Source organism: Giraffa tippelskirchi, chromosome 9, assembly GCF_054371585.1.
Source record: "Giraffa tippelskirchi isolate mGirTip1 chromosome 9, T2T-mGirTip1v1.2.pri, whole genome shotgun sequence".
NCBI lineage: Eukaryota > Metazoa > Chordata > Mammalia > Artiodactyla > Giraffidae > Giraffa > Giraffa tippelskirchi.
In genome coordinates this window covers 9,772,957-9,799,327 of record NC_137283.1, presented here as the reverse complement: position 1 = coordinate 9,799,327, position 26,371 = coordinate 9,772,957, and the positions used below count along the sequence as shown (strand labels likewise).

At 44.5% G+C, this 26,371-nt stretch overlaps 1 protein-coding gene across 9 annotated transcripts in view; it reads right to left on the bottom strand.

Annotated features, from left to right (window-relative positions):
• The window catches only part of STAC (SH3 and cysteine rich domain), a 335,857-nt gene that overhangs the window by 30,313 nt on the left and 279,173 nt on the right, over positions 1–26,371 (bottom strand). For 8 of the 9 annotated variants that reach the window (XR_014064607.1, XR_014064605.1, XR_014064608.1 and 5 more), the window contains 4 exons: positions 13,933–14,033; positions 12,309–12,390; positions 11,056–11,171; positions 7,619–7,697 (listed from right to left, as the gene is read on the bottom strand). Coding sequence is in view for 6 of the 9 variants with exons in the window: in XM_081527334.1 (XP_081383460.1) it covers positions 7,619–7,697; positions 11,056–11,171; positions 12,309–12,390; positions 13,933–14,033 (378 nt within the window). In the remaining 3 variants the exon portion in view is untranslated. The remainder of the gene's footprint in view (positions 1–7,618; positions 7,698–11,055; positions 11,172–12,308; positions 12,391–13,932; positions 14,034–26,371) is intronic. The other variant, XM_081527337.1, reaches the window with a different exon arrangement.

The window sequence follows — 26,371 nt, the reverse complement described above, 5'->3', positions numbered from 1 at the left end:
ACCCCTCCAGGCCAGCACAGGCCCTCCTGCACGGCTTGGTCTCATCTGGCAGAACTCTTCTCAGGGGCAGAAACCGTGTCATTCATCTCTGTTAAATGCATCCAACCGTTTGTTAAGGGGATGGTAGGGGAGGTGAGGTAGGGCACAACTTAACTGTCTTTGAATACGCTTTTCTAAATACCAGATTCTTTGATCTCTATTCAATATCTTCATGCTAGTTTGCTGATATCTCTGTATTCTACTTGCAGATTAAGGTTTTAAACTTCAAAATTCTTCCTCGATCTCTTATGGGCAACGCATTGGGGGCTATTATTGAGAAAAAAATTAAACAGTGGTTTCTCATTTAATGTGTTCTTAAAATACATAATTCTCTACCTTTTGCATTTTAGCAGCCACTCTGTGGCCTTTGATGAAGTAAAAGGCTTCTTTAGATGGGCAGGAGTTGTCACTGTCCACACACACAGCTGTGGGAGGTCCCTGATGGGTTGATGGGTATTGGGGGGCTGGCTCTGCCTTAGCTAGTTCAACCATCTACCCTGGAGACCAACATTATGTATCTTTCTTAAATAAAAATAAAAGGTAGCACATGTTTCCAAGTCTATATGATAGGGCCCATAGTGTTGAAATTAATCTACCTTGTAGAAGCTTTGATAATAAAAAATAATACATTGCTGTTTTAGTCTTCCCTTTGGGTCTCCTTCAGAGGGTCATGGAAACCAGCAGAGGAAGAGAAACACATCACAGAAGGCTCTGTACCCTTTTTCAGTTAGCCCTGACGATCTCCACTGTCCTTCAAATGGACTCAGTAGCTGTGATGAAGGAAACACACTTCCGAACAAGAGCCCCTGTAAATGTACCAATGCTCAGTAAACATCTATTGTCCATGGTTTATGGTTCCAGAGCCATGGATGCAGTTCCATTATCCCTAGGAAGTCAATATGCAGTCATGGAAGGAGCTCCGCTTTGGAGGAAAATGAAGGGCCGACGCTTACAGACCTTGTCTGCCTGAATATTTGGCTATGCAACTTCCTGGTTTAAAAAGAGTAGACACCAGCAATACTTTTTAAAAGAATATTGAATAGTTGAATGGAAACATAACAAGACCATCTTCTTAGAAAATTATTGATTGAAACTAAAATTGAGACTACATAAGATGCATGTGCAATATTCAGTTTGATTTTACTCTTTTGTAATTTCAAATTATTTCAGCTTTTCATTGACTAGCCATTAGCCATCACAACAATGTGTATCATTTTTTGAACTATGCTGAACATTATTTGAAGTGACTCCAAATGTGTTTTCAGTCAAATGGTTACAGCAGAACTGGAACACTGCAAAAATGATTTTTTAAAAAACCCATTCTTTCTGGCTATTTCTAAGACGTTGATTTGAGGGAAAAGGTATACATTTTACCAAAAAAATGTATCAGACACTTTTTTATGTCAGGTACTTTAAATTCATTTTATGAAAAATAATTTGGCTGTTGATTTCATCCATGGAAACATACAAAATCTGTGTTAATTCTGCAGGTACGTTTTCTAATGTTACAGATGCAAAATCAACCTTCAGTTTTTGCTAGTCCCCCTAAAGCTTTCTTCTCTTCCTTTTCTATATTGTGTCTTTCTGTTTTACTTCGCAGTCCTGGGAGGCCCATGTCTCCAATGAGCAGATGATGTGGATTTTCAGCTTTAACCTGGTCGTGTACAAGTTACATTATTAGCTTACTGACTCACCTTGCATCCCTGGAATAAATTCAACGTGGTAATTATGCACTGCCTTTCTAAAGTTACATTACTGGATTTAGTGCACTGAGGTGATTTTGTTTCAGATTTCTGCACTCATATTCAAGAGGGGGATGAGCCAGCGATTTTCTTTCTCATGCTGTCTTCCTTTGGTTTTGAGGTCAGTATTATACCAGCCCCATAAACTAAGTTACAGAATGCTGCTGGCTGGCACTTTCTGTTGTCCTGAAAGAGCTTAGCTAATCTGGAAATTTTATCTTCCTTACATGTTTGGTCAAGTTTACTTATAAAGTTGTCTGTGCCTGGCATTTTTGTTGTGAAAAAACTTAAAATATTGATTCTGTTTCTATCATAATTGGAAGCCAAGTCAAGTTCTCTATTTCCTCTTGATTCATACTTTGGTCATTGATAACTTTCTTGGCAGCCGTCCATTTGAAGTTTTAAATCTACTGGTGTGAAGTTGGTCATAAGACGCTTTCCTGTCAACCTTTGTTGACATTCCTCCTTTTAAAATTATTACTTTTGCTTCATCTTTCTCTCTTACTCTTAAAATTATCAATTGTAAATTCTACTTTTTTAAAGAACTGTTTTCAGAATTTACTGATCTACCTGTCTCACATAATAATTCCTTGTCTATATTACTGCCTTCCTTATCTAATCTTTTTCCTTTTACTGACTTCTTTTTTTTTTTAATTCTTTTTTACCGACTTCTTGAATATGATGCTTAGATTATTACTTTTCAGCTTTTATTTTTTAGTGGAATAATTTTAGAGCTAAATGCTCCAGGCACAATTTTAGCTGCATCCCACAAATTGCGATAGGTATGTGTTCTTAAAAATTATTTATTTATGGTTGTGGGCTAATCTCTAGCTGCGGTTCACAGGTTTCTCGTAGCAATGGCTTGTCTTTTTGTGGAGCCATGCCTCTAAGGCACGCAGGCGCCAGTGTTTTGTGGTGCGTGGGCTCAGTAGTTGGAGCTCAAGGGATCTAGAGCTTGGGCTCAGTAGTTTTGGCTCGTGGGCTTAGTTGCTCCACAGCATATGGGATCTTCCCAGACCAGGGATCAAACCTGTGTCTCCTGCATTGGCAGGCAGATTCTTAACCACTGGACCACTAGGGAAGTCCGGTAGTGTTTTCATTATTATTTAGTTTTAAAAAGTATGTCTTTAATTTCCTAAAGTGTGCGCTTTCCTGGTTATAATTTGGATGTTCGTTTCTATCTTGTTTGCACTGTAGTTAGAAAGGTGTGTTCTATATCATATTAATTCTGTGAAATTTATGAAGCTTGCACTATAGTCCAGTAGGTAAGCAATAGTTCTATGTGTTCTTAAAAAGAATGTGAATTTCTCATTTGTTAGATGAAGTGTCCTTTTTAATTTTAACTTTTTATTAATTTTAATTGAAGTACAGTTGGTTTATAATGTTGTGTTAGTCTCAGGTGTACAGCCAAGGGATTTAGGATACATATATATGTATGTGTGCTGTGCCAATTTGCTTTAGCCATGTCCGACATTTTGCAACCCTATGGACGGTAGCCTGTAGGCTCCTCTGTCCATGGGATTCTCTAGGCAAGAATATTGGAGTGTGTTGCCATGTCCTCCTCCAGGGGATCTTCCTGACCCAGGGATCAAACCCATGTCTCTTATGTCTCCTACATTGACAGGTGGGTTCTTTACTACTAGCGCTGCCTGGGAAGCCACCTTGTAAGTATATTAATATATTCATTCTTTTGGAGTGTCCTTTTAAAGTTAATTAGGTTAGGATCGTCAAGTATGTCCTCAGATCCTCCGTGTCTATACTGAATCTCTTTGTCTAACTGATTTGCCAATGACCAAGAGGTGTGTTAAAATCTCTGATTATGAAGTGCAATGCCAATTTCCTAATAGTTCTGTCAATTTCTCCTTGACTTTTTCTCATCTTGAGGCTATGTGTTAGATAGATGCTTCACCCTTTGCTTATGACCTTGCTTCCAGGGGAGATTCGGCAGTTAATGCAAAAGTGAAGACCAATAATTCTGCCCCTGTCAATTTCTGAGGCACCAAGGAATGATGTTGAAAACAACAACTAGAAATCCTCAGACCTGCCCAAGAGATTCATAATATAAGAGAGAAAGCAGAGACTGTATTTTTATCAGTAAAGACATGAGTATGAATTGTACTTCTTCTGAGGTGGCCTTGGAAATATTCCTCAAGAATTTTGACACAACACCTGGCTGTCAGAAATAATACCTGTGTGCCCTTTTCAGAACCCACGTGAAACAGGCAATATAGAGCTGGAAGCTCTCCTTGCAAAACTGTGAGGAGATGAGCGGGAACTTGGACTCTATGTAAGCAAGGAGTTTTCTCTGTGTTGTTTCTCAAACTGCACAGACACAGCATTAAATCCAAATCAGAGAAACATGTTTTGAAGCAAACTGCTGCATAATTACTCACCCTCGCTTCTAAGAGGGCATGTGAAGAAAGCTACTGCTGATCAAAGGAATATTTAATAGATCTCTAAAGCGTTTTAGAGATTTACCGTTTGCTAAGTTCTTTCAACAGATTTCTTTGACTAAGACTGTGAAAATGCCCCTTAACGTGAAAAAAAGACAGCAGATAATCAACTTGTGTTCTTGAGTGTATTCCTCGGGGTCTCAATTTCCTTAATTTATCCACTATTTGTTGTGTGTGTATGTCTTATGTATCCCGGTGTGTGTATGTTGGAGGAGAGGGTGTTGGACTAAATGGTCTCTAATCCCACTTCTCAAATGTTAACAAAAATGTGAACCACAGATTCATCTGCAAATTCTGATTTTGCAGGGCTGGGGCAGCCTGAGAGTCTGCATTTCTCATGGGATCTCAAGTTCTGCCCAGGTTGCTGGTCCATGGGACACACGTGAAGTAGTGAGGCTCCAGACTGTATCTTTGACACTCTATGACCTTATGATGACTTCAATAATAGCAATTGTGCTTCATAGTGAGGATCCTCAAATACGGCTGTTCATAATTTAAAACTCTAAGAAGACCCCCTTAAAAAAAAAAAAATTATGGTTGTGCTGTCTTTGCTGCTGTACGCAGGCTTTCTCTAGTTGTACAAGCGGGGGCTCCTCTTCAGTTTTGTGCATGGGCTCCTCACTGCTGTGGCTTCTCTTGTTGCAGTGTGTGGGCCCTAGAGAGCACGGGCTACAGTAGCTGCGGCACATGGGCTCTAGAACACGAGCTCAGTGGTTGTGGCACGTGGGCTTAGTTGCTCCATGGCATGTGGGATCTTCCTGGACCAGGGATTGAACCCATGTCCTCTGCATTGACTGGACTATCAGGGAAGTCCCTAGAAGACCACTTTTTGAGTAAAGAAATCCCCAGGGCAAATAGAGACCTCATCTACTGAGGAATGGCTGACAGCCTCCATCAACCTGGATCAGGCTGGTGGAGGCAGAGAGGGAAGCGGTGGGCACACGCTGGGTGTGATTCTGAAGACTAGCAGATAAAATCTGCCAACAGACTGGACAAGAGGTGGGAGAAGAGGTATCAAGGATGATGCCAAAAGCCTTGGCCTGATAATCTAGCAGAATGACATTCCTACAAGTGAGTAGGAGTGACGAAGAAGAGCCAATTTCAGTGGGTGGGTGGGCGGGGAGGCAAGTGAGGGACTCAAGAGTCCGCTTGGGTGCGTTAGCTTGAAGATGCCTGTCCTCCATTCATATGGCCATGTCCAGTAGGCTACAGGCATCAGAGACAGCCAAGAGGCCTAATGCTAGGAATGAAGCTTCAGAGTCATCAGTGAATGGGTAGTATTTACATTCATTATCTCATTGAAAGATCACGAGGCTCTATGGATTTGGTGTCATTCGCATCGTCATTTTAGAGGTGAGAGAGGCGAGGTCTCTTGAAGGCCACATGATCACTAAGTGAAGCCCAGCCTTCACTGTCAGAGCAGGCAGGGGCCCAGGACCAAATACGTCCAGCGCAGTTAGGGATGAGCGGCCACCCGTGGTTTGGTGAAAAGCGTCTGCGGCAGGTGTAAGTCGCTCAGTCGTGTCTGACTCTTTGCGGCCCCGTGGACTGTAGCCCGCCAGGCTCCTCTGTCCATGGGATTCTCCAGGCAAGAATACTGGAGTGGGTTGCCATTTCCTTCTCCAGGGGATCTTCCCAACCCAGGGATTGAACCCGGGTCTCTTGCATTGTAGGCAGATTCTTTACTGTGGCTCAAGCCACCAGAGGAGCCTGCTGTCAGGGGCAGGAGACGGGCAGAATCAGATTCAGGGGAAGAACAGCTGACCAGACCTGAAGCACTGAGATGCAGCTCTGGCTTATACTCCAGCGTCTGGTGAGTTTGCTCCTAAGATACTTATGAACTCCAGGGCTGCTGGCCCAAATTCAGGTGCTGGATCTGCAATGCTGGACAGACCTGGGCTGGGTGCATGCAGGGTTATGGCTCTGCCTCGAGGGCCCCGGCAGCTGGCACTCTCTGATCTGTCTCCCTCATGGCACTGCTAAGTGCTCCCTGGATATCTGCATGGATCCCATGTGATGTCAAAGGCTTCTTACTCTAGCGGCGTGCTTTAGCAGCTGTGTGCAGGCTTGGCAAGGGGAGGGGCCCTGATGGATGCTGACAGTTATTTAGGAAGGAGGGTCATGGGGATCACAGAGGCACAGTCCTAACTGGAGAAGAGACATGAGTGAATTCCTAGAGCCAAAGAAGTGGAAATGGTACCTCATTGTATGACAGCTGCTGACAACGCAGCTACAGGGTATTTGATGTGGAAGTTCTGCTTCCAGTCTGGAAAAGGCAGGGACAACTAGGCAAGTGGAAAATCTGTCCAAGGCAGCATTCTCAGGTGCTTCCCACATGGGGATTAGAGCCGTGAGGGGTAACTTCTGCCAGGAGAAGGCATTCAGCCCAAGGTAACAACACAGGTCAGGGCCTGCAACATTGCTGGGTTATGAGTGACCTGAGGACAGCTCTGTGACATATGTAGTTTTGCTGGTGGTAGTAAACACTTCATAATTTTTTTTTTTTTTTTGATAAACGAGAGTAAGTTCAGTAGTTGTTGACATCAAAGAGGCTCATCAAGATTCAAGTATTAGGTGCTGCTTATGTTTCTTCAAGCTAAGAGGAGATTCTTTCTCACTGTTAGCAAGTGGTAGCATGTAGTTAGTATTTAACAAGTACTCTAGGAATTATTGGAAAAGACCCTAATGCTGGGTAGGATTGGGGGCAGGAGGAGAAGGGAACAACAGAGGATGAGATGGTTGGATGGCATCACTGACTCGATAGACATGGGTTTGGGTAGACTCTGGGAGTTGGTGATGGACAGAGAGGCCTGGTGTGCTGCAATTCATGGGGTCGCAAAGAGTTGGACACGACTGAGCGACTGAACTGAACTGAACTGAACTAGGAATTATTTTAAAAAGGGCTTATGTTATTAGAAAACTAAATGATATTAATAAGGAATATCTGTCTTGATTATGCAGATCAGTTTTTGAATCTTAAGTTATCTCTGCTGGGGAGGAGCCCAGGGGAGGCCCACACTCCTCAGCACCACCCCTCACTTGAGCAGGCATGTCACAAGATGTTTTCTCTCTGGGATGCTCTGTTCATCCAGTATAGGTCAGTGGGGGAAGTGACATGTTAACAAAAAGGTCTGGAGGGACCTCCATGTCTTTACAGCATGAGAACTCAGGAGCCAGAGCTCAGGGAATGTTATAACTGAATTCCTGAAATCCACCAAAATTTATCCGTTCCCCTCTATATTATCAAACACCGTCCAGTCTGAATTCCAGAGGTGAGAAAGAGAGGGGCCTGGGAGTCATGTGAGCCTGCCTGCTGACCTGGATGATGGATGAGATTCCCGTTTGCACTGGGCGGCGGTGCCTGATCCCCACGCCCCGACTTACCACTGTTGCTCCGCTTCCGCAGGTCATACCCATCTCCTGGCCCGTCACCCTCTTCAGGAACCTCCACGAGATCTGAAGTCTTGAAAAGAGGGAACAGCAGCGAATAAGCAATGTCATTTCAGTGACTGAGTGAGCAGAGACTATGATACCAGTAGAAGAACTAAGGTGGAATTTGCAAGATACTGTCTTAAGCATCTCATTATTGCTCTCTTGTCTGTTTGGCTAACTTCAGAGAGGCTGTGTACTCCCTCTTGGGCACTGTCCCTCCCTCCTGGTGTCCGGGGCAGGCTCAGGGGCTGGCACAAGAAAGGTGCTCAGTGACAGGTGAATGAGTGCCTATATGCCCTGGCCACAATTAGGCTGCTTCCCGGGAAGAGAAGACAGAGAGAAATCAGAATTCCTGCCCACATCCTGTTACTTAAAATGTTCAGTAGAACTCTTTCTAGGTGAGTGCCAAACATTAATTCTGGAGAACAAGATGCACTTTTGAGGGTTGCATTACTTAGGTATGAGTTAAAGGCTGTTTCCATTCCTGCAAAAAGTAATTGTTTCAGTAATATCAATACTTATTCTGCCCTTTCTTATGTATAGGAAGAGTTATAGTCATTATGGGGCTTCTGTGGTGGCTCAGACGGTAAAGAATCTGCCTGCAATGTGGGAGACCTGGGTTTGATTCCTGCGTCGGGAAGATCCCCTGGAGGAGGAAATGGTTACTCACTCCAGTATTCTCACCTGGAGAATTCCTTGGACAGAGGAGCCTGGCAGGCTAGAGTCCATGGGGTCACAAAGAGTTGGACATGACTGGGCGACTAACATTTTCACTTTTTTTTTCATAGTCACTATTTAGGTTACAGAAATAACAACAACAATAATAAAGCAGCACTCTAAATAGTTAATTATAACCAATCACCTATCACGTACTGTTTTTAAGTACTTTATATGAATCATCTCATTTATGCTTCACAATAATTCTATGGTAGACCTATTTTTCAGATAGGAACCTGAAGCCCAGAGAGAACTCAACTCGAGGTCTCAGAGTTCCTAAGTGGTAGAGCTGGGGTTAGACCTCTGGCATTGTCTCCAGAGTCCATGCCTTTTTTAAAATAGAGTTGATCTACAATATTATGTTAGTTTCAGGTGTACAACATAAAACTTCAGTATTTTTTGCAGATTATACTCCATTAAAGGTTGTTTCAAGATAATGGTTATAATTCCCTGTGCTATACAGTATATCCTAACTGCTTATCTACTTTATAATAGTTTGTATCTGTTGATCCCATAGGCCTAATTTGTCCCTCTCCCTTTTGGGAACTATAAATTTGATTTTATATCTGTGAGTCTGTTTCTGTTTTGCATATACATTCATTTGTATTATTTTTTAGATTGCACATATAAGTGATATCATACAGTACTGGTCATTCTCTGACTTATTTCACTAAGCATAACATCCTCTAGATTCATCTCCTAAGCACTGGGAGATGCTTATTTTTGCTTATTTTCTTATTATTTTTTGGCCATAATACACTTCATGTGGGATCTTAGTTCCCCAACCAAGGATCAAATCTGCACCCTCTGAAGTAGAAGCACAGAGTCCTAACCTCTGGACCACCAGAAAAGGCCCTCACCTCTCTAAAAGAGGAATTCAGGGGGCCTTAGAGGAGAGTCACACCCTTTTAAAACAATTTGCATCTTACTAGAGAGGAACGAGTTGGCCTTCCTAGCTCTTCTCATCAGCTCTAAAGTACTATAGTGCTGCCTTTCTGAGACTGATTTCTTGCTACAGTTTAGCTTTAAGATTTGTTTTAGCCATTCTTCCTTTCATGACACATCAGAAAGGAGAAAAAAATAAATGTCACAGGGTCTCTAAGTCACTTGGACCCTTCTCTGAAGCTCACTGTTTCTGAACAAAAGTTGCTATTATGATGTTAATTTAATCTCACAAAACTGAAGGTCATTCCTAAATGAGCTAACCAACTCCTAGAAAGTTTTTGAATTCGGTTTCTGCTGGCTTTCCCAAAGCCATCAAACTTTTTATATTCTACAGCGTTTGAAAGCACATGAGAGGAAACCTAATAATTTAGAAACAGCCAGGCAGCCACTTCCCAACAATGTAAAGCAAATGCCTCTACAGCCTTGGAAGAAAAGAAACCTTTGCTACGTGGGAATATGTTTGCTTCAGGACATAACAACACTGCCAGAATGGCAAGAGGCTGAAGTTCATTACCACTGACCCTGCAGGAAGGAAGCAAAGTCATTTTAAAGTAGCAATCAATTGTTTCTGTTTGCTTCCACCAAGGCAAGTTGGGCTCCAGGGAAGGAGTGAAGTGACAGATATTTAAGCACAATTTGATTTGTCTTTGTCTCCCCACAGCTCTCAGAACAATGCCTTCGCAGAACAAAACTCCAGGAAATATTTACTGATGGAACCAGTGCCAGGAAGTGTAAGAGGACTATGATGAACCAACGGGTTACTGACATACAGCAAGCTATGCTTTTTAGCTAACCAACTAGTTAGTTGAGCTAGTTGTAGCAGAGCTCAGAACCACAGGAGTGGACACTGCTGCTGATGTGGGCAGGTCAGACCCATCTCTGAGGCGCCCTCTGTCTGCTACGGAGCTGGGTGGCATCTTGGGGCATTCACAGAAATTCTGGTTAGGACAGCCAGCGAGGATGATGATACCAGGTCACAGAGATGCACAGAACACTCATTTTTAGGTCGGCTCAAACAAAGGAGCCTCCCTGGTGGCTCAGATGGTAGTAAAGAATCTGCCTGCAATTCAATCCCTGGGTGAGGAAGATCCCCTGGAGAAGGGCATGGAAACTCAGTCCAGTATTCTTGCCTGGAGAATTCCATGGACAGAGGAGACTGGAGGGCTACAGTCTACGGGATCACAAAGAGTTGGACACGACTGAGTGACTTCACTACTATACTACTAAGCGTGGGAGAGGTGCTAGGGGGATGGCGATGTGTCCCGTGGAGGGAAACACCCCATGCCTCTGGGGAGGGCAGTGTTTGTGCGAAAGAAATCAAAGGGTAGATCTTGCGTTAAAGAGAAAGGACTGAGAACAGGTGAGAAAGAGCTGTATTCTTGAACTGGGATGTAGCTGGAAGGAGAACTGGACACAGCTGGGACATTCCAGGCTTCTGCCCCTTGTTTGGGTCGAACCTTTCTACGTGTTGGCAGATATACTGTCTAATGCAGGGAGGGGGAGAGGTACACGGGGGAGAGTCAGGGTTGTGAGGCCAAGAGTGTGGTCTCTGAGGATCTCTGGGGGCCGGCCACAGAAAGGTAACCTTCAGCGCCCCAAGGCACTTGGAGCCCTCTTCGGAGGCTGCGTGACTCCCGCCGACTCCCCTCCTGATGCGCTCTGTGGTGCTTGAGGTCTGCCCTGCCTGGGACCGCGGTGGGCTACCCGAGGGAGGAGGAGGCAATCACCGAGGTTCTGTGAGGCGATTCGGAGCCGCTGCCCGAGCTGCTCTTCTTTGTCCTCTGGGCCAGCGAGGTGCCGAAGCGGAGGGTCTCATACACAGGGTCCACCTTATTGCCGCAGGCTGCGACAGAAGAGAGAGCTCATCTGAGACAGGGTTTCCTCGTGGTCGGGGACACAGCCAACCACCGATCACACCTCCTGGGTTAACGACACCAGAAGCAGGTTCTGCACAATGGACCCGCAAACCCCTGGGGGATCCCTGGGGAAGTGAGGCTTCTGCGGTCGAGTATCCTTAGGGGATGTGCACCTCCCCCTCATGACTGTGCCCATTTTCCAGGACCCTCCACTGCACTCAGCTGTCTCTGCTCCTGAACGTTCCCTGACTGGCTGGTTCTCCTCTTTGTTATCCATCCCCAGGGCTCCAATGCCAAGGTTCTTCCCAGAGACTGGCTTTATTTCCTCTAGTGAGAGGCTCTGCTTGCCAAGGTACAAAATCTCGTGACACAAAGCCGGCAGCAGGAGGCAAGTGTTCGGAAAGAATGTCACATTACTAGGCTTCCTGAATTTCTAATTAAAAGCTTTCTAGTTTGTAAATTTCTAGGTTAAAACTTGCTCCCCCTGCCTCCACCAAAAGGCAAACATAAATGTAGAAATTTTCAGAAAGAAAGAAAACATAGAAGTAAACTGAAAGATACTGCTGAAGAATATATTCAAGCCAGAAATATCTGTAAGACGTTATTTGTCCTCATTAAAGAATAACTGATATTCACTGAGTTCCTTCCAAGCATTGGTCTATAATGTATCTCTGTTTATTTTCATATAGAAAAAATTATGAAAAGCAGCCATTGCTGTTTTCAGTGTATAAGGTCCAGCAGGTTGAGTTACTGGTTCAGATTCACAGCTGGCCAGTGGGGGAGCTGGGCTCTGACCCAGGTCTAGGGGAAGCCATGCTTCACGCTGCTTCTACTCTGCCATGGTGCTGAGAGCTGGCACAGCATGTCAGCAGCCTTTGGGACCTGGGTGTCTCTCAAGTTTCATCAGGGAAAGGAAAAAAAACTTCAGGGGAATTTGGTCCACCTTCAGTTTCCTCTCCAGCAAAACAAACGACCATAACCCAGTTAGCCACCAAATGATGCACTCTGCCCTGCCCCCTGCCACCCCTGCACTGGTACTGTGGCCCTGGGACCCGGAAGGAGAGCAGCCATCAGCTTTGATGTTGCTGCTCAACTCAACTCAACCCAGCAAGGTCTCAACTCACCAATGGGCATAACTTCTTTAATGCATCCAAACTGTTCATGAATGAGCAAGGGGGAGCTGTAGTAACGTCGAAACCCCTTTGGCTGGAGAGAGAGAATGGGAAAAAGGGTTCAATGTCACTACTGAGATGGAGACAACCACTCGAGAGCTCTAAAAATGAAACCAGTTGGTTTCTCTAGGGACGCCTCCCTGTCTCCCTTATAAGATGCAGACATGGCCTATAATTTCTCCCTGGGGTGGGGGCGGGGAGGTACAGCTGTCAATAAGCAAGCTCCACACCCTCCAGAAAGCAGGCCCCCCAGCCCCGCCCTCCCCACCCTGCCTCTCCTCTGCACACTGCCTGCTGCCACCTCCTTTCCGTTGGGCTCATTATCCCCTAGGATACAAAAGGACCCTCGTGCATTATCTCACCACGTGGTTTATTTCTCTCATTCAAAGGCCTGGACGTGGGCAAGCGGACCTCACAGGGAGACCGCAAGTCCCTTGTATGTCTGATGAGCTCTGTGTTCCAGATCCCGTTCTGTTTTCCTGACCTCTCATCCATGGTCTCTGCCCTGGCTTGTGGGAATCACCGTGGGTGGAAGAGGAGGTGGGGGGAGCAAATGAGGCAGGGGTTTTGGAGAAGAGGATACTGCCAGTCAAGAGTACAGAGAGGAACTCTAAGAGTCCTGGCTTCCTGTACCCCAGCGTCAAAAGGGAACTTCAGGGCCCTGCCCCTACAAGAATCCCAGAACCCTCTCTAGCCTTCCTGGCAAGTGTTCCTCCGATGAACACTGCTGGGGACGTGGGTGGCAGGAACTCTCACTGACCCTGGATGGAGGACCTTAGTGACATTATCTCTGATTGTTAAGACGTGGAACCTGCTGATCCTAGGTGCTTTCCCTGGAGCCATAGAGGACAACAGAATTCTTCTGTGTGACAGATTTTAAGTTTTTCTGAATCAGCTATTATGACCTAAGTATCTCTAGGGCAGACATTCTTGGTCCCTTCTAGTAACAGAATTCTTCGGCCATCCTAGTTTCAAATATTTTCAAAAATGTTCTGGGTGGCTTTCTATCATTGTGTAGCACCAGTATGGAAGCCGACTCCTGAGATGGTACAATCAGCCAGCATGGGCCAGGCTGAGGCTCCCTCTCTGGGTTTGGCCATCATGATCCATGATAGTAGTATAGATTTTTACTACTCCACTTCTGTGGGGTGGTTAATCTCCATCCCATTCCTGATACCCTCTGAGCTGTCAGCCCATTAAACTGGGACTGAGGAGGTTCCTGGGATGCCTGACTTTTACTTTCAAAACCCAGACAGTCCCGGGATGTGGGACTTGAGTGCTAACGCTGACAAAGTCCTGACCCAGGACAAGTTGCCCACTTTACCAAAGACCCTGAGTTTTTTCTACACACAGAACTTGCACCTCTTCGGTTGATAAAGCTCCTCCTTACTCATTCCTACTAGGAAGCCAAGCTGATCAGCCAGAGATCTGGGGCGGGGTGGGGGGGTGCTTCCTGGTGTCCAGTTCTCAGGGTGCTGCCAGGAAGAAGTTTGAATGGAGTGATTTCGTGATATCATCAGGCAGGCCAGTGCCCTGAGCAGGGGTTCCGGGGTACACTCTGGGCACGAGCCCTTACCAGCTTGCCCATGCACCGCTGGGGTGCCAGGCCATCCATGCACTTGTGGTGGACGCTCATCTTACAGGCCTTGCAGCGCAGTCCGTGCTTAGCATTTGTTCCTGTTGGATATATGGCGAGCTTTGGTTAGGACACAACGTACTTTCCCAGCTACTTGTATGAATTCTTTCCTGTGACTTGTACAAAGCTTTCAAAATGGGCAAAATATGATGGTAAATTCTTTTACCTTCTTCCCTATTTTCTATGCAAAGTATCAGCTCTGGTTTCTCTCCACTCCTTTCCTGTTCATTTCTCCAGGAAACCTTAATCTTCTCTGCTTTCATCACTCATTCAAACCTGCAAATCCCACTTTCTTGGCTCTTCATACGGGTCACATTTCTGCTCTTTTATGTACCTCACTAAGTAGCCCAAGTCCAGACATTCTGTCCATTTACCTGAATTCCTATCACAGAGTCTGAACTCTTGGGCAAACTCTCTAGAAAATGCCCAATACAGGGGGAACAGCATCGTCTGTGTGAAATCAGGGCTGATGATACTCTGAAGTGGGAGAGAGGGCTCGATCAGACACCAGCCCTGGCCTGGGGGAGGAGGAAGGGCAGTGGGTGGCAATTAAACCACCTCTGTAGCGAGTCACTTAGTCTCCTGGGACAGGGTGCCATCGCACGGTGAGAAGGAAGAAGGCAGAGGAGGGGAGGACGGGAGAGAGGCACCCAGGCGACTGTGCTGCTGCGCCAGGCCCACGGTGGCAGTGCTGAAGCGTACGGGGAGGACAGACCAGGGGGCTGAGTGTGGCAGCTTCAGGAAGATGGGGGTGGAGCTCATTTGTTGTTTTAGAAAGTGGCTAGAAGGAGATAAGGGAGGGATGTTAAAATGGGCTGCGTCGTGTCTCCACTGAGTCCAGGACAGAGGATACAGATGGCACAAGAGGTGATATCTGCTCTGATTTGTTAAAGGGAAATAGGTGCTCAGCTTCCAGGAGGGCCTTAAAAATTTGGTGCCAAAATATATTTCACAGCTGAGTGATAGAGAAAATCAACCCTACTAGGAAAGAGGGAGGGAGGTGGGAGACTGGAGGGAGCACTTTGCAGAGCTGTTCGGGCATTACGAGTTTCATCCTTAAAACGACCCTTCTCTACATAATGAGAAGAATGTGGGGCTTTCTTCTCAGTCTCCTCCTACTGAGAGGGGTTTGGAGGAGATTTGGACGTAGGGCTGTGGCCACATCCTTGGGAGAGTGTAAAGGTGAGAGATACAGGTGATCAGTGGTCCTGGCAGCCTGTCCGGGAGACACAGCCATAGAGGCGAGGCCTGCACCCTAAAAGCTTGTCAGCAAAGGGAAGTGTGAAGACCTCCTGTGGATCACGTTGAATGCTGCCTGAGAAGACCAGCTAGAAAGGCAAAGGGCCTCCTTCAATAGGAATTAGCATGTCCATATATACTGTGACACATGAGCCCATAGGTCTCCCTCTGCATATCATTGTTGGCAGGCAGGTCTGGTGGCTCAGATGGTAAAGAATCTGCCTGCAATCAGGAGACCTGGGTTTGATCCCTGAGTCAGGAAGATCCCCTGGAGGAGGGCATGGCAACCCATTCCAGTATTCTTGCCTGGAGAATCCCATGGACAGAGAAGCCTGGCAGGCTAAAGTCGAAAGTGAGGAGAGCTCAAGATCCGTAAGATCCACCTCCCCCTCCACCTCCTCATCCAAACCACCACCATCCCTTGTCTGGACTAATTCCTGACTGAACTGTCTTTACCTGTTTCTATGTTCCTCCCTGGTGTGTAGAAAGGCCAGGCAAACGTACTCCGATCCCCTCCTCCTGCTTCACTGTCTCTCAGGAGGTTCTCCCTGCCTTTCTGATGTTATACAAAATGCTTACCATGGTGGCAATTGTACATTTATATGATTTGGTGGGAACCTTCACCGGGGTATAGCTACACGGCCTTCTTCAAGTTCCTTAAATGCACAAGCTCTTGAATCTCCAGGAGTCTTCACGCGCGCTGCCCTGTGTGTGGAGCGCTGGGCCTGTCCCTCCTCCCTGTGTCACTGCTCCTCATCCTTAGGGGGCTTGTCATTCCTCCAATGAAGCCTTCTAAGAACACTCCCCCTTCCCTGTCTAAATTATAATTTTTTCTTATGAGTCTTTTCACGGCACTCTGTTTTTATCTTTCACAGTATTTATCACAATTATTATTTATTTGGATTTTTTTTCCCCATCTGAACTATGAACTCAGTGAGGCTAAGGACCGAGTCTGTCCATTTGCCACTGTATACCAGCTCTGGGTATGGCACCCGATAAACATGCATTAAAGAAATTAATGAACAAACTCTGTATTTTATCGTCAGTCACACATGTGCTGAAATCACTAGTGACTGATTCACATAATTAATTGAAGTGGTTTCACTGATGGTGTAGAAGAGCATTGGAGAGCATCTATTTCACAGATGAGAAGCCTGAGGGTCCAAGCAGTAGAGTGACTTGCCTCGGGTCTGAGGAAGTCCTGCCTAGTTTCACTCTTTCTGGACTTGATCCAAACATTTCCTCCTTTTATTTGATTGTTTCACTGACAAGAGGATGCACTTGGGGATGTGCTAAGTTGCTTCAGTCGTGTCTGACTCTTTGGGACCCCATGGACTATAATTCGCAAGGCTGCTCTGTCCATGGATTTCCCAGGCAGGAATACTGGAGTGGGTTGCCATGCTCTTCTCCAGGGGATCTTCCTGACCCAGGGATGGAACCCACATCTCTTATGCCTCCTGCATTGGCAGGCAGGTTCTTTACCACTAGCGCACTTGGGGATAATGAAATGATAAAATAAGGAACTACGAGAACCTGACATTCAGCTAAGAAAAGCAATAAGAAAACCCTTGACAGGACAAAGTCCTAGGAACTATTCAGGAGGTATTACCTGAAAATCCCATACCGAAGGCACACTGAACAAAAGAGTGTCTGCTATTACAAACACAGAAAGTTGAAGTGACATATAAACGCACCATAAATTACTGGATATGTGTGTTTGTTCATAAATACTAGTTGGAAAGTCTCTTTTTCATTTTGACAATAAGCACTTAGTTGAAAGACTGCAATGCCTTCAAAAGACTGGACTTTGAAAGCAGTAACTTAATTTTTGTTTTCAAACTGGAGAATGCTATTTGTGCCCTATGTGAGAATGTAACTAAAAGCTTCAAAGAGGAAAGTTATTTCATTGTGTGCTGGACTCTGAAATAGAGCCATTATATATTAAGGTATATTTTCCTTCAGACTTGAACACTGTAATTTCAGTTTTCCTTGTCTGTTCTAACACACTCCACTGTATGAGTCAGACCACTAGCAATTATTCGGTTTTAAGTGTTCCAATTTCTACCGTGTAATAACAAGAGTGATTGAAGAGGAAAGCTTGTATTCTATGACTTAGAGAATAGTTCAAAGGAATAATTCACCTCCCAGCAGTGGCATTAGTTTACTGTAGCAAGATATGGAGAAGCTACAATCTAACTTGTTTTATTACCACCAACCTTCATCACAAAGGTATCACTGAACATGACCCTTATGCCTCAGTAGGGTGGGAAAAGTATGGTTTTAAATTTGAATCTCTCATGCAGGCTCTTTAAACTAACATTCTTGGAGCTCCAGCTGTCTTATCGCCAAATGGAAACAGCACTAACTTCTATCAGAGTTGCTAATAGTAACAGCATCATAATATATACAAAGGGGATAACATGGGTTTACATACTCGGAAACATAAAAGTATAAATGGATTTTGAGAAGGCATGGTGGACAAGTCACAGGAGTTTCCTACTTACTCATACCAAAACTCCATTAAAATTAGCAAGGAAAAAAAGATGGTATAGACCCCCAAATAATAGAATTATCGGAAGGAGTTGCAAAGGTATGAGAAAGTTCAACATACATTTGGAAGACAGCAACTGGAGGTACCATAAGAAGTTTAACAGAAGAGATGAAGATTGGATTTCTCAATAGCAACTTGGAAACTAGAAGATCATGGAGCTTTAAAAACTGTGGAATTTCAAATATCTGAGAGAAAATAATTTCTAACCTATAATTTTATACCCAGTCAAATTACCAACAAGTATGAAGGTAGCATAAACCCATATTCAGATTTGCAAGGAATTAAAACTATTTACTTTTCACATTCATTCCAATCCCAAAGAAAGGTAATGCCAAAGAATGCTCAAACTACCACACAATTGCACTCATCTCACATGCTCCGTCTAGTCAAGGCTATGGTTTTTCCAGTGGTCATGTTGATGTGAGAGTTGGATGGTGAAGAAAGCTGAGTGCCAAAGAATTGATGCTTTTGAACTGTGGTGTTGGAGAAGACTCTTGAGAGTCCCTTGGACTGCAAGGAGATCCAACCAGTCCATCCTAAAGGAGATCCGTCCTGGGTGTTCATTGGAAGGACTGATGTTGAAGCTGAAACTCCAATACTTTGGCCACCTCATGCGAACAGTTGACTCACTGGAAAAAACCCTAATGCTGGGAAGGATTGGGGGCAGGAGGAGAAGGGGACGACAGAGGATGAGATGGTTGGATGGCATCACCGAGTTGATGGACATGGGTTTGGGTAAACTCTGGGAGTTGGTGATGGACAGCGAGGCCTGGCGTGCTGAGATTCATGGGGTTGCAAAGAGTCGGACATGACTAAGCGACTGAACTGAACTGAACTTTTCACATACTCTTCCTTAGAATACTAGTGAAGAATATGCCTTAAAAAGACGAAGAAATAAATCAAGGAAGAGGAAAATATCAGCTTCAGTGTGCAACACAAGAACCACATAGAGGAGAGGTAAGTGATACGCACACATGACAACACTGTAATAGCCCTAAACAGGTGCCACAGATGAAACGAGGCTAGGGGAAAAATGAAACTTACACGTTTATGGAGATTTTAAAGATTTGGGTATCGTAACAGATATGGCATTTGATAGGTATATGGGGGCATATAAAAAAAGTAATTATAGGTGTATGAAAAGTCAAGGAAATGATAAAGGCAATTTTCAATTTTGGGCAACATAAATCCTGTGTAAGGAAAGAAATGTAATAGTACAATACTTGAATCAGATGTTAGCAACAAGGACTTCCCTAGGGAACCAGTGGTTAAGAACCCCCTTGCCAATGCAGGGAACATGGGTTCAATCCCCAGTCTGGGAAGATCCCACATGCCCTGGGCAACTAAATCCATGAGCCACAACTACTGAGCCTGTGCACTCTGAAGCCTGTGTTCCGCAATCAGAGAAGTCACCACAGTGAGAAGCCTGAGCACTGAAACTAGAGAGTAGCTTCTGCTCACCCCAAATAGAGAAGAGCCCTTGCAGCAACGAAGACTCAGTACAGCCAAAAATAAAATAGTTTTAAAAAGACTTAAAAAAAGAAGTTAGTAGCAGTCATAAAAATGTATAAACTGACCAGTTAACACCAAATTGTGATATAACTACTTGGGAAGGTGAGAGAGCAAGGAAGCAGCAAAGATTGTGATATTACCCTTATGAGGAGGTGAGAGTGAGAAAGACAGGAACAGGCAGGCACATTGGAGGGTGAGAGCTGAATCCTCATCCTCTACAGCAGGAAGCCAAGACACATCTGATTTATCAATAAGTATCAATAGTACAGGAAGCACAGGATTTAGAGATATTGATGTAAAGGCCAGAAGCAACTATTAAAGAAGATAAAAGTGGTTGCCTTTCAGAAGCAAGATGATACAGTTTCCATTGTAGTATTTTCAGTACCATCTTTAAACTAGTCTTCTCTACTACTGTAACAAAAAGCAAAAGTTGAAGTTGCTGGAAACTGGGTCAGGTCAGCCCCTTGTAATGAAGTGGTCCTTGGAACATGGAGACATAGGGAGGATATGGGGCCAGCACATCAGTTCTTCCCTGGGATATGAAATTCTAGGATAAATCTAAGATAGCTCTATGAGTTACAGCTGAAAATTGTTAAGAATGTGAGCTATGATATTAAGATGGATTTTGGAATGGATCGATGCAAACAAGTACAACACTGATTAATTGTTGGGCACCGAGCTGTTTTATGAGTCTAGTATCATTTGCCACTACGGATAAGTGAGCTGTCCATAGAAAACCAAGTGCTGAAGCTCCAGTGAATGAAGATGTTTATACAGAGATGTTGGGAGAAAATACTGAAGGGGTTTTCTGAATGAAAATGACTGAATTAACTACAGTGGACGACAGTCTTTTTAAAAGAAATGATATTGATTACAGATATCTAACAAACAATTGGCCAGGCTCATTTTGATAAGATTTTGCCATTGAGGCCCTGCTTAACCCTTGGTTGAATTTCATATATTAATAACATCAGAGTTAAAGATAAAATTGTGGTTGCACTTGAGGTCACTTATCTAGAGAAATAATACGGAGAATGAGTAAGAAAAGAAAGGTATAAGAAAATAAATGTAATCTTAGTACTTAATTCAGCAGTGAACAATAGTTATGATTGTTACCGATAATTAGTTTGCTTCCAGACTGTACAACCGTAGAAAATCACTTCTACAATTTATTTGAAAAAATTAATATAAACTAGACATTAGGAAAGATACTTTATGGAACTTCCCTAGTGGTCCAGTGGTTAAGAATTTATCTTGCAATGCAGGGGATGTGGGTTTGATCCCTGGTCAGGAAACTAAGACCCCTCATGCTGCAGAGCAACTTAGCCTGTTTGCTGCAGCTACTGAGCCCCAGTGCCATAATTAGAGTGTGCATCGTAATGAAAGACCTGATGCAGCCAAAATAAATAAAAATAAATGAATATAAATAAATAGAAAGATACTTTACTGTGATTTGTGAAAAAAACTTAGAATATAGAAATATATATTATATATCTATGAGTATCTAGAAAAAGATACATAAATATTTCTTGGATTACATACAATATATATAAAAGATTCAAAGGTAAATATAGATGAGATAGTTCAGAGATGTTCCAGGCCCCTGCTCTTATCGGTTTAGCTGTTGGACTCCCCTCAGCCTCGGGCAGGACAGGCCAGGGGTAGGAGAAGAGAAAGCAAGCAATCAGGAGACTGCCGGCATCAAATCTGCAGTCTCTGAGGCCCAGAAGCCTGGATCACAGAAAGGCCTCTGAGCCAGAGACATGACAGCAAAAGCCGTGGGCGAGTTTTCAGTGACTGGGCAGACCAGAGGCATTCAAGGGCTGCTGCTGCTGCTGCTGCTGCTAAGTCGCTTCAGTCGTGTCCGACTGTGTGCGACCCCATAGACGGCAACCCACCAGGCTCCGCCGTCCCTGGGATTCTCCAGGCAAATTTAAGGGCTAGGGACTATGCAAACAGTAGTAAAGATGACAGAGTTAGTATTTTTAAAGTAAAGGTGGTAACCAAACCTCTGCTGGGTAATAAAAGCTGGTAGTATAATGCAGCTAGCATTATTCACGGGCCGTTTGCCTTTGAATAAACATTAACACAAGAAATGAAACAGAATTCCTTAGGATCCCCTCCGTGATGGGACCCCTGCCGACTCTCTTTGCTTCATTTTCAACAGGCTCCACCTTGGCCTCCTTCTCAGTTTTACCAGATCATTTGTGGCTCCTGGTCAGCGTGGCTGGATCATGGCACCTGAGGGTTGCTCACATGCCTCCTCTGCCTTTCTTGTTCAATTGCTAACCAGCGTTTCGTTTTCTTGAAGCCCTTTTAAGGATTTTTCAAAGCCTCCTGCACACACATTCTCCCTGCTTCCACTGCCTCAGCACCCACACTCTCCTCTGTCCTCTCATCATTGCCAGGTGCCTTTCACAAGGGGCCCTTGATATGGAGTATCCGCCTCTAGAATCCCTGTGGCCAGGAGAGGGCTTGGCACAAAGAGGATTACTGTCCACGAGGAATGATCAGCCTTTTCAGACCAGGGCCAGAGAAGCACCCGGGCTGAGAAAATGCTGAGGCGCCACAGATCATGTTATGGTAGGAGTGAGGTTCCTTCTGTGGCCCCTGGTCCCTGGGGGTTTGTGTAACTGGTCTGGTTCTAGTTGCCTGCAGATCTTTACTGCCTGGGCTTCATCTGGCTGGCTTGCTTTTCATGCCAATATTCCAGTGTGACTGCATCCTGGTTTGCTGGGACCTAGAACTCTCCAAGCTTCCGGACCCTACAATCCAGGCCAGATACTGTTTCACCCGATGCTTGCCTGACCTAAGAAGTGGGCTGAAAGTTGATTCTGGGAAATCACCCCTTCCATCTCTACCACTGGCTCTTCAAATCCTCCTCAGAGCAGTTGATGACAACTATCTGGACCTGTCCTCGTAGTGTGGTGTACTTGAAAGAGTTGGAGCTTTGGCATTAGGGCAATATAGCTTAAACTGCCCCCAAACTTTGGGTATCTCTCAATAGTTAGAAAGTTTTCTGATAAGGGGGAAAAGCGGGAAATTTTTCCCATCACAGTTGAACTCTAGTCATAAGACCTTGATTAAAAATAACCCATGCTCTCTCTCTCCTACCATGTGTTCAACTGAACAAGATGGTTTCCAAGTTTTCCAGGAAATTCACTAATATAGTCATTCACCAGTGACTTGAAATACCATTAAGCAAGCAGGAAGGATCATTAAAAATATGAAGACCCCTGGGCCACCTTTCCCTGAAGACTATATTCCCAACTCCCTGACACATTACACTTTTCCAACTCCTTTCTAGCTTAAAAAAATTAATGGCATTCGTTGTTTATAAATGCCTCTGTTGATCTTTCCTATTTCGGTTCCTGACTGCTAGTGGAAAAACTCTCCCCACTTCTCCCGGCCCTCACCCGCACTGAGCTTCAAAAATAGCAACGGGAGTTGGGTCGGTTCAGGGCTTTTTGTTTCGAGTCCATAGCCTTTGCCCTCTGGGTCATCGGTTCATGGCCTAACACCATGGCCAGCAAACTTTCCTTCTGTTACATGTGTGTGGCTTGAAGTTTTGAGGCCCGTCTTCCGGAATGCTCACTTTCTCATGACTGTCTGGAACACCCCTGACCTAGTGTTAATGATCTCTGCTGCTGTTTCCTTCTTCTCTTCTCTGAGGTGTGCAGTTTTCAGTTTCATTGGCTTTCTTCAGAATTGTTCTTTTAGCTTAGGGCTCAAGAATTCGTATTTACCCTCAGTTTTCCCAAGGATGGATTGGCTCATCTCTGCTATCCCCCTTCTCTCCATCCCCAAGGTGCCTGCTATTAAGCTCAACTGTACATACAAACAGATATATCTAACCATAGTGAATAATTTTTGAGTTTCATACTCCACAAAGAACATTCCCTTGTATCAATTTATTTATCAGTAAATTCCATGGAGTAGGTATTGTTATTTTTAATCTCATTTTTAAGACTCTGGGATTAAAAGATCCTCAACACTGCTAACTGAGAAATGCAAATCAAAACTACAATGAGGGGACTTCCTTCATGGTCCAATGGTTAAGACTCTGCACTCTCAATGCAGGGGGCCCAGATTCGATACTTGGTCAGGGAACTGGATCCCCAATGCTACCACTAAGAGTTCTCTGGCTGTAACTAAAAGATCTCAGTATGCCACAACTAAGACCAAATAAACAAATAAACATTAAAGAAACCACAGTGAGGTATCATCTCACACTGGCCAGAGTGGCTATCATAAAAAAGTCTACAAATAAATGCTGGCGATGACATGCAGAAAAAGGAACCCTTCTACACTGGTGATGGAAATGTAGACTGGTACAGTCACTATGGAGAACAGAATGCAGGTTCCTTTAAAAACTAAAAATAGAGCTACCATATGATTGAGTGATCCCACTCCTGGCCATATGTCCAGAGAAAAACAATTCAAAAAGACACATACACCCCAGTATTCATTGCAGCACTATTTACAATAGCCGAGACATGGAAGCAACCTAAGTGTCCACTGACAGATAAATGGATAAAGAAGATGTGGCACATACAGACAATGGAATAGTACTCAGCCATAATAAAGTGTGAAACAGTGCCATTTGCAGCAACATGGACAGACCTAGAGATGATCATACTAAGTGAAGAAAGCCAGACAGAGAAAGACAAATACCATACGATATGGCTTATACGTGAAATCAAAAGACTGATACAAATGAACTAATTTACAAAACAGAAATAGACTCAAAAACATAGAAAATAAATTTATAGTTACCAAAGAAGAGCCACGTCAGGGATAAACTAAGAGTTTGGGATTAAAATTTACACCCACCACTATATATAAAATAGATAGAAAGCAAGAATCTACTGTATAACACAAGGGACTATACTCAATATCTTATAATAATCTATAATAGAATAGAATGTAAAAAGAGAATATATATTTCTGTATATGACTAAATCACTTTGCTGTACACCTGAAACTAACGTAAGACTATAAATCAACTATATTTTAATAAAAATTTTTAAAAAGACTGGGATTGAGGGAAGGCAAATTAATTGTCCAAGGTCACTTGATCTGCCAAATGCAGAGCGGGATGCAAATGCCCACCCTGACCTCTCTGCACCCTGTGCCTCTCTGCTGGGTCCGTCCTAAAGCTCTGTGTTCTGAATCCACGCGCAGTGATTCACTTACAGGTGTTCACCAGTGCCAGTGATGATGACTGCCAGGGCAGTGGACGGTTTCACTCCTACAAATCTGATGGTACAGAGCCTGTGTTTCTTTGCCTCTGTCAGCTACTGGAGGTTTTAGAATAAGCATTAGGCTAAGGAGCTAAGGAGTACAATTCTTGGGGCAACCAGGTAGGGCAAGCATTCCTAAGAAAAGCAGGAATTCGAAGGCAGTTTGCTTTCCGAAGAGGGTTGGCAGCAGTGTAAAGGGGATGAGGTGGTAGAAATGGATAAGAGAACATAGTTTAGGAAGTTCTTGAAACAGTTTAGGTGAGGTGTGCTGAAGCCTGGACTGCGGCAGGAGCAGCAGGAACAGAGGAAGGACCTGGCCGTGGAAAAGTCACAGAAGGAGAACTGGCAGAGTGTTCTGCTCATGGGTTGGGTTTCTAGAGAGAGGGGTTGGGAGGAATCAAAGATGGTCTTGAGGTTCTGGGTGCTATGAGCCCCAGCAGAAGAGGCCAGCAGTAAAGCAGCAGGTTTTACGAGGGCAAGCGATACTGTGGGAAGATGTAGGCTTTCTGCATCCACATGGCATCTGGGCAGCAGAGTTCTGGTAGCTGAAGTGAGAGACCAGAGCTTGGGAGGGAGGCTGGCCAGTAGCAAGACATGCCTCCAGGATGGCGGACAGGAAAGCAAGGATCCCTGGATCTTACTGTTAACTGGGCACCACTGTTTTGGGCACTGTCTCACTGAATCTCTACGCCACATCTATCAGAGACGTATTTCTATTTCTATTTTTAAAATGAGAAAATGGATGCTCAGAAAACGCTCCGTGAAATCTCCTAAAGAGGGCTGTCAGGGTGATCTCACCCAAAGGGATAGAGTCCTTCCGGGTCAAAGTCAGGCTGGTTTATTGTCTCTGGTTACAGTCAGTCATTCTTGTCACTTACCTTTATGGCCTTATGGTGCTTGGATATTAGATTGTAAGGGATCAGAATGAAGCAGATGTCAACTCTTGAAACCATGTGTCTGCCATGTTAATGTAAACAAGCATTTCCCTGACCGGAGGTGAAGTGTGTGTGTGGTGTGCACACAAGCACACAGGTATATACGTGCACACTCCTGTGCTTGCTTGTCACAGTGTTGGGGCAAGGAGTACAGGGCAGCTATAAGCTTCTGGGTTTTCTTTCCAGGTAAGCTTAGCACATGATAGAATAATCTATGCTTTGATTTTTCCGGTTTAGCAACCAGTGTCTGCATCACAGTGTGTAAGAAAAGTGTAAGAAAGTGTTAGTCACTCAGTTGTGTCCGACTCTTTTCGACCCATGGACTGTAGCCCGCCAGGCTCCTCTGTCCATGGAATTCTCCAGGTAAGATTACTGGAGTGGATTGCCATTCCGTTCTCTAGGGAATCTTTCCGATCCAGGGATCGAACCTGGGTCTCCTGCATGGCAGGCAGATTCTTTACCGTCTGAACCACCAGGGAAGTCAGTGCATAGGTGTCTCCCACAGACACAGACACACACACAGACACACACACAGACACACACACACACACATACACACCTGCCGGATGCTTTGAGCCCCAGACACACACAAAGGGCTGTCCTATTTTCTTTCACTGCTGGCCCAGTTCTGTCATTTATGTGATATCCCTGTGGCTGTGCAAGCAAACGGACCTTTCTAAAGTAGGTCAGTGGAGCATTCCCTGCCCTGGCGGCTGAATGGAGGCGCGGGATACGCATCTTCCAACAAGTCTCTGCCCCACGTCTGTAACAGGAGATGGCCTGTCCCTGGAGATCCCTAGCTTCCAAACACAGAATTAATCATGGGTCCTTTCTACATTTGTCTGTCATGGCTTGGTCTTAACTTCAAGCAGGAAAGCATAAATCAGCAACCTCAGAGT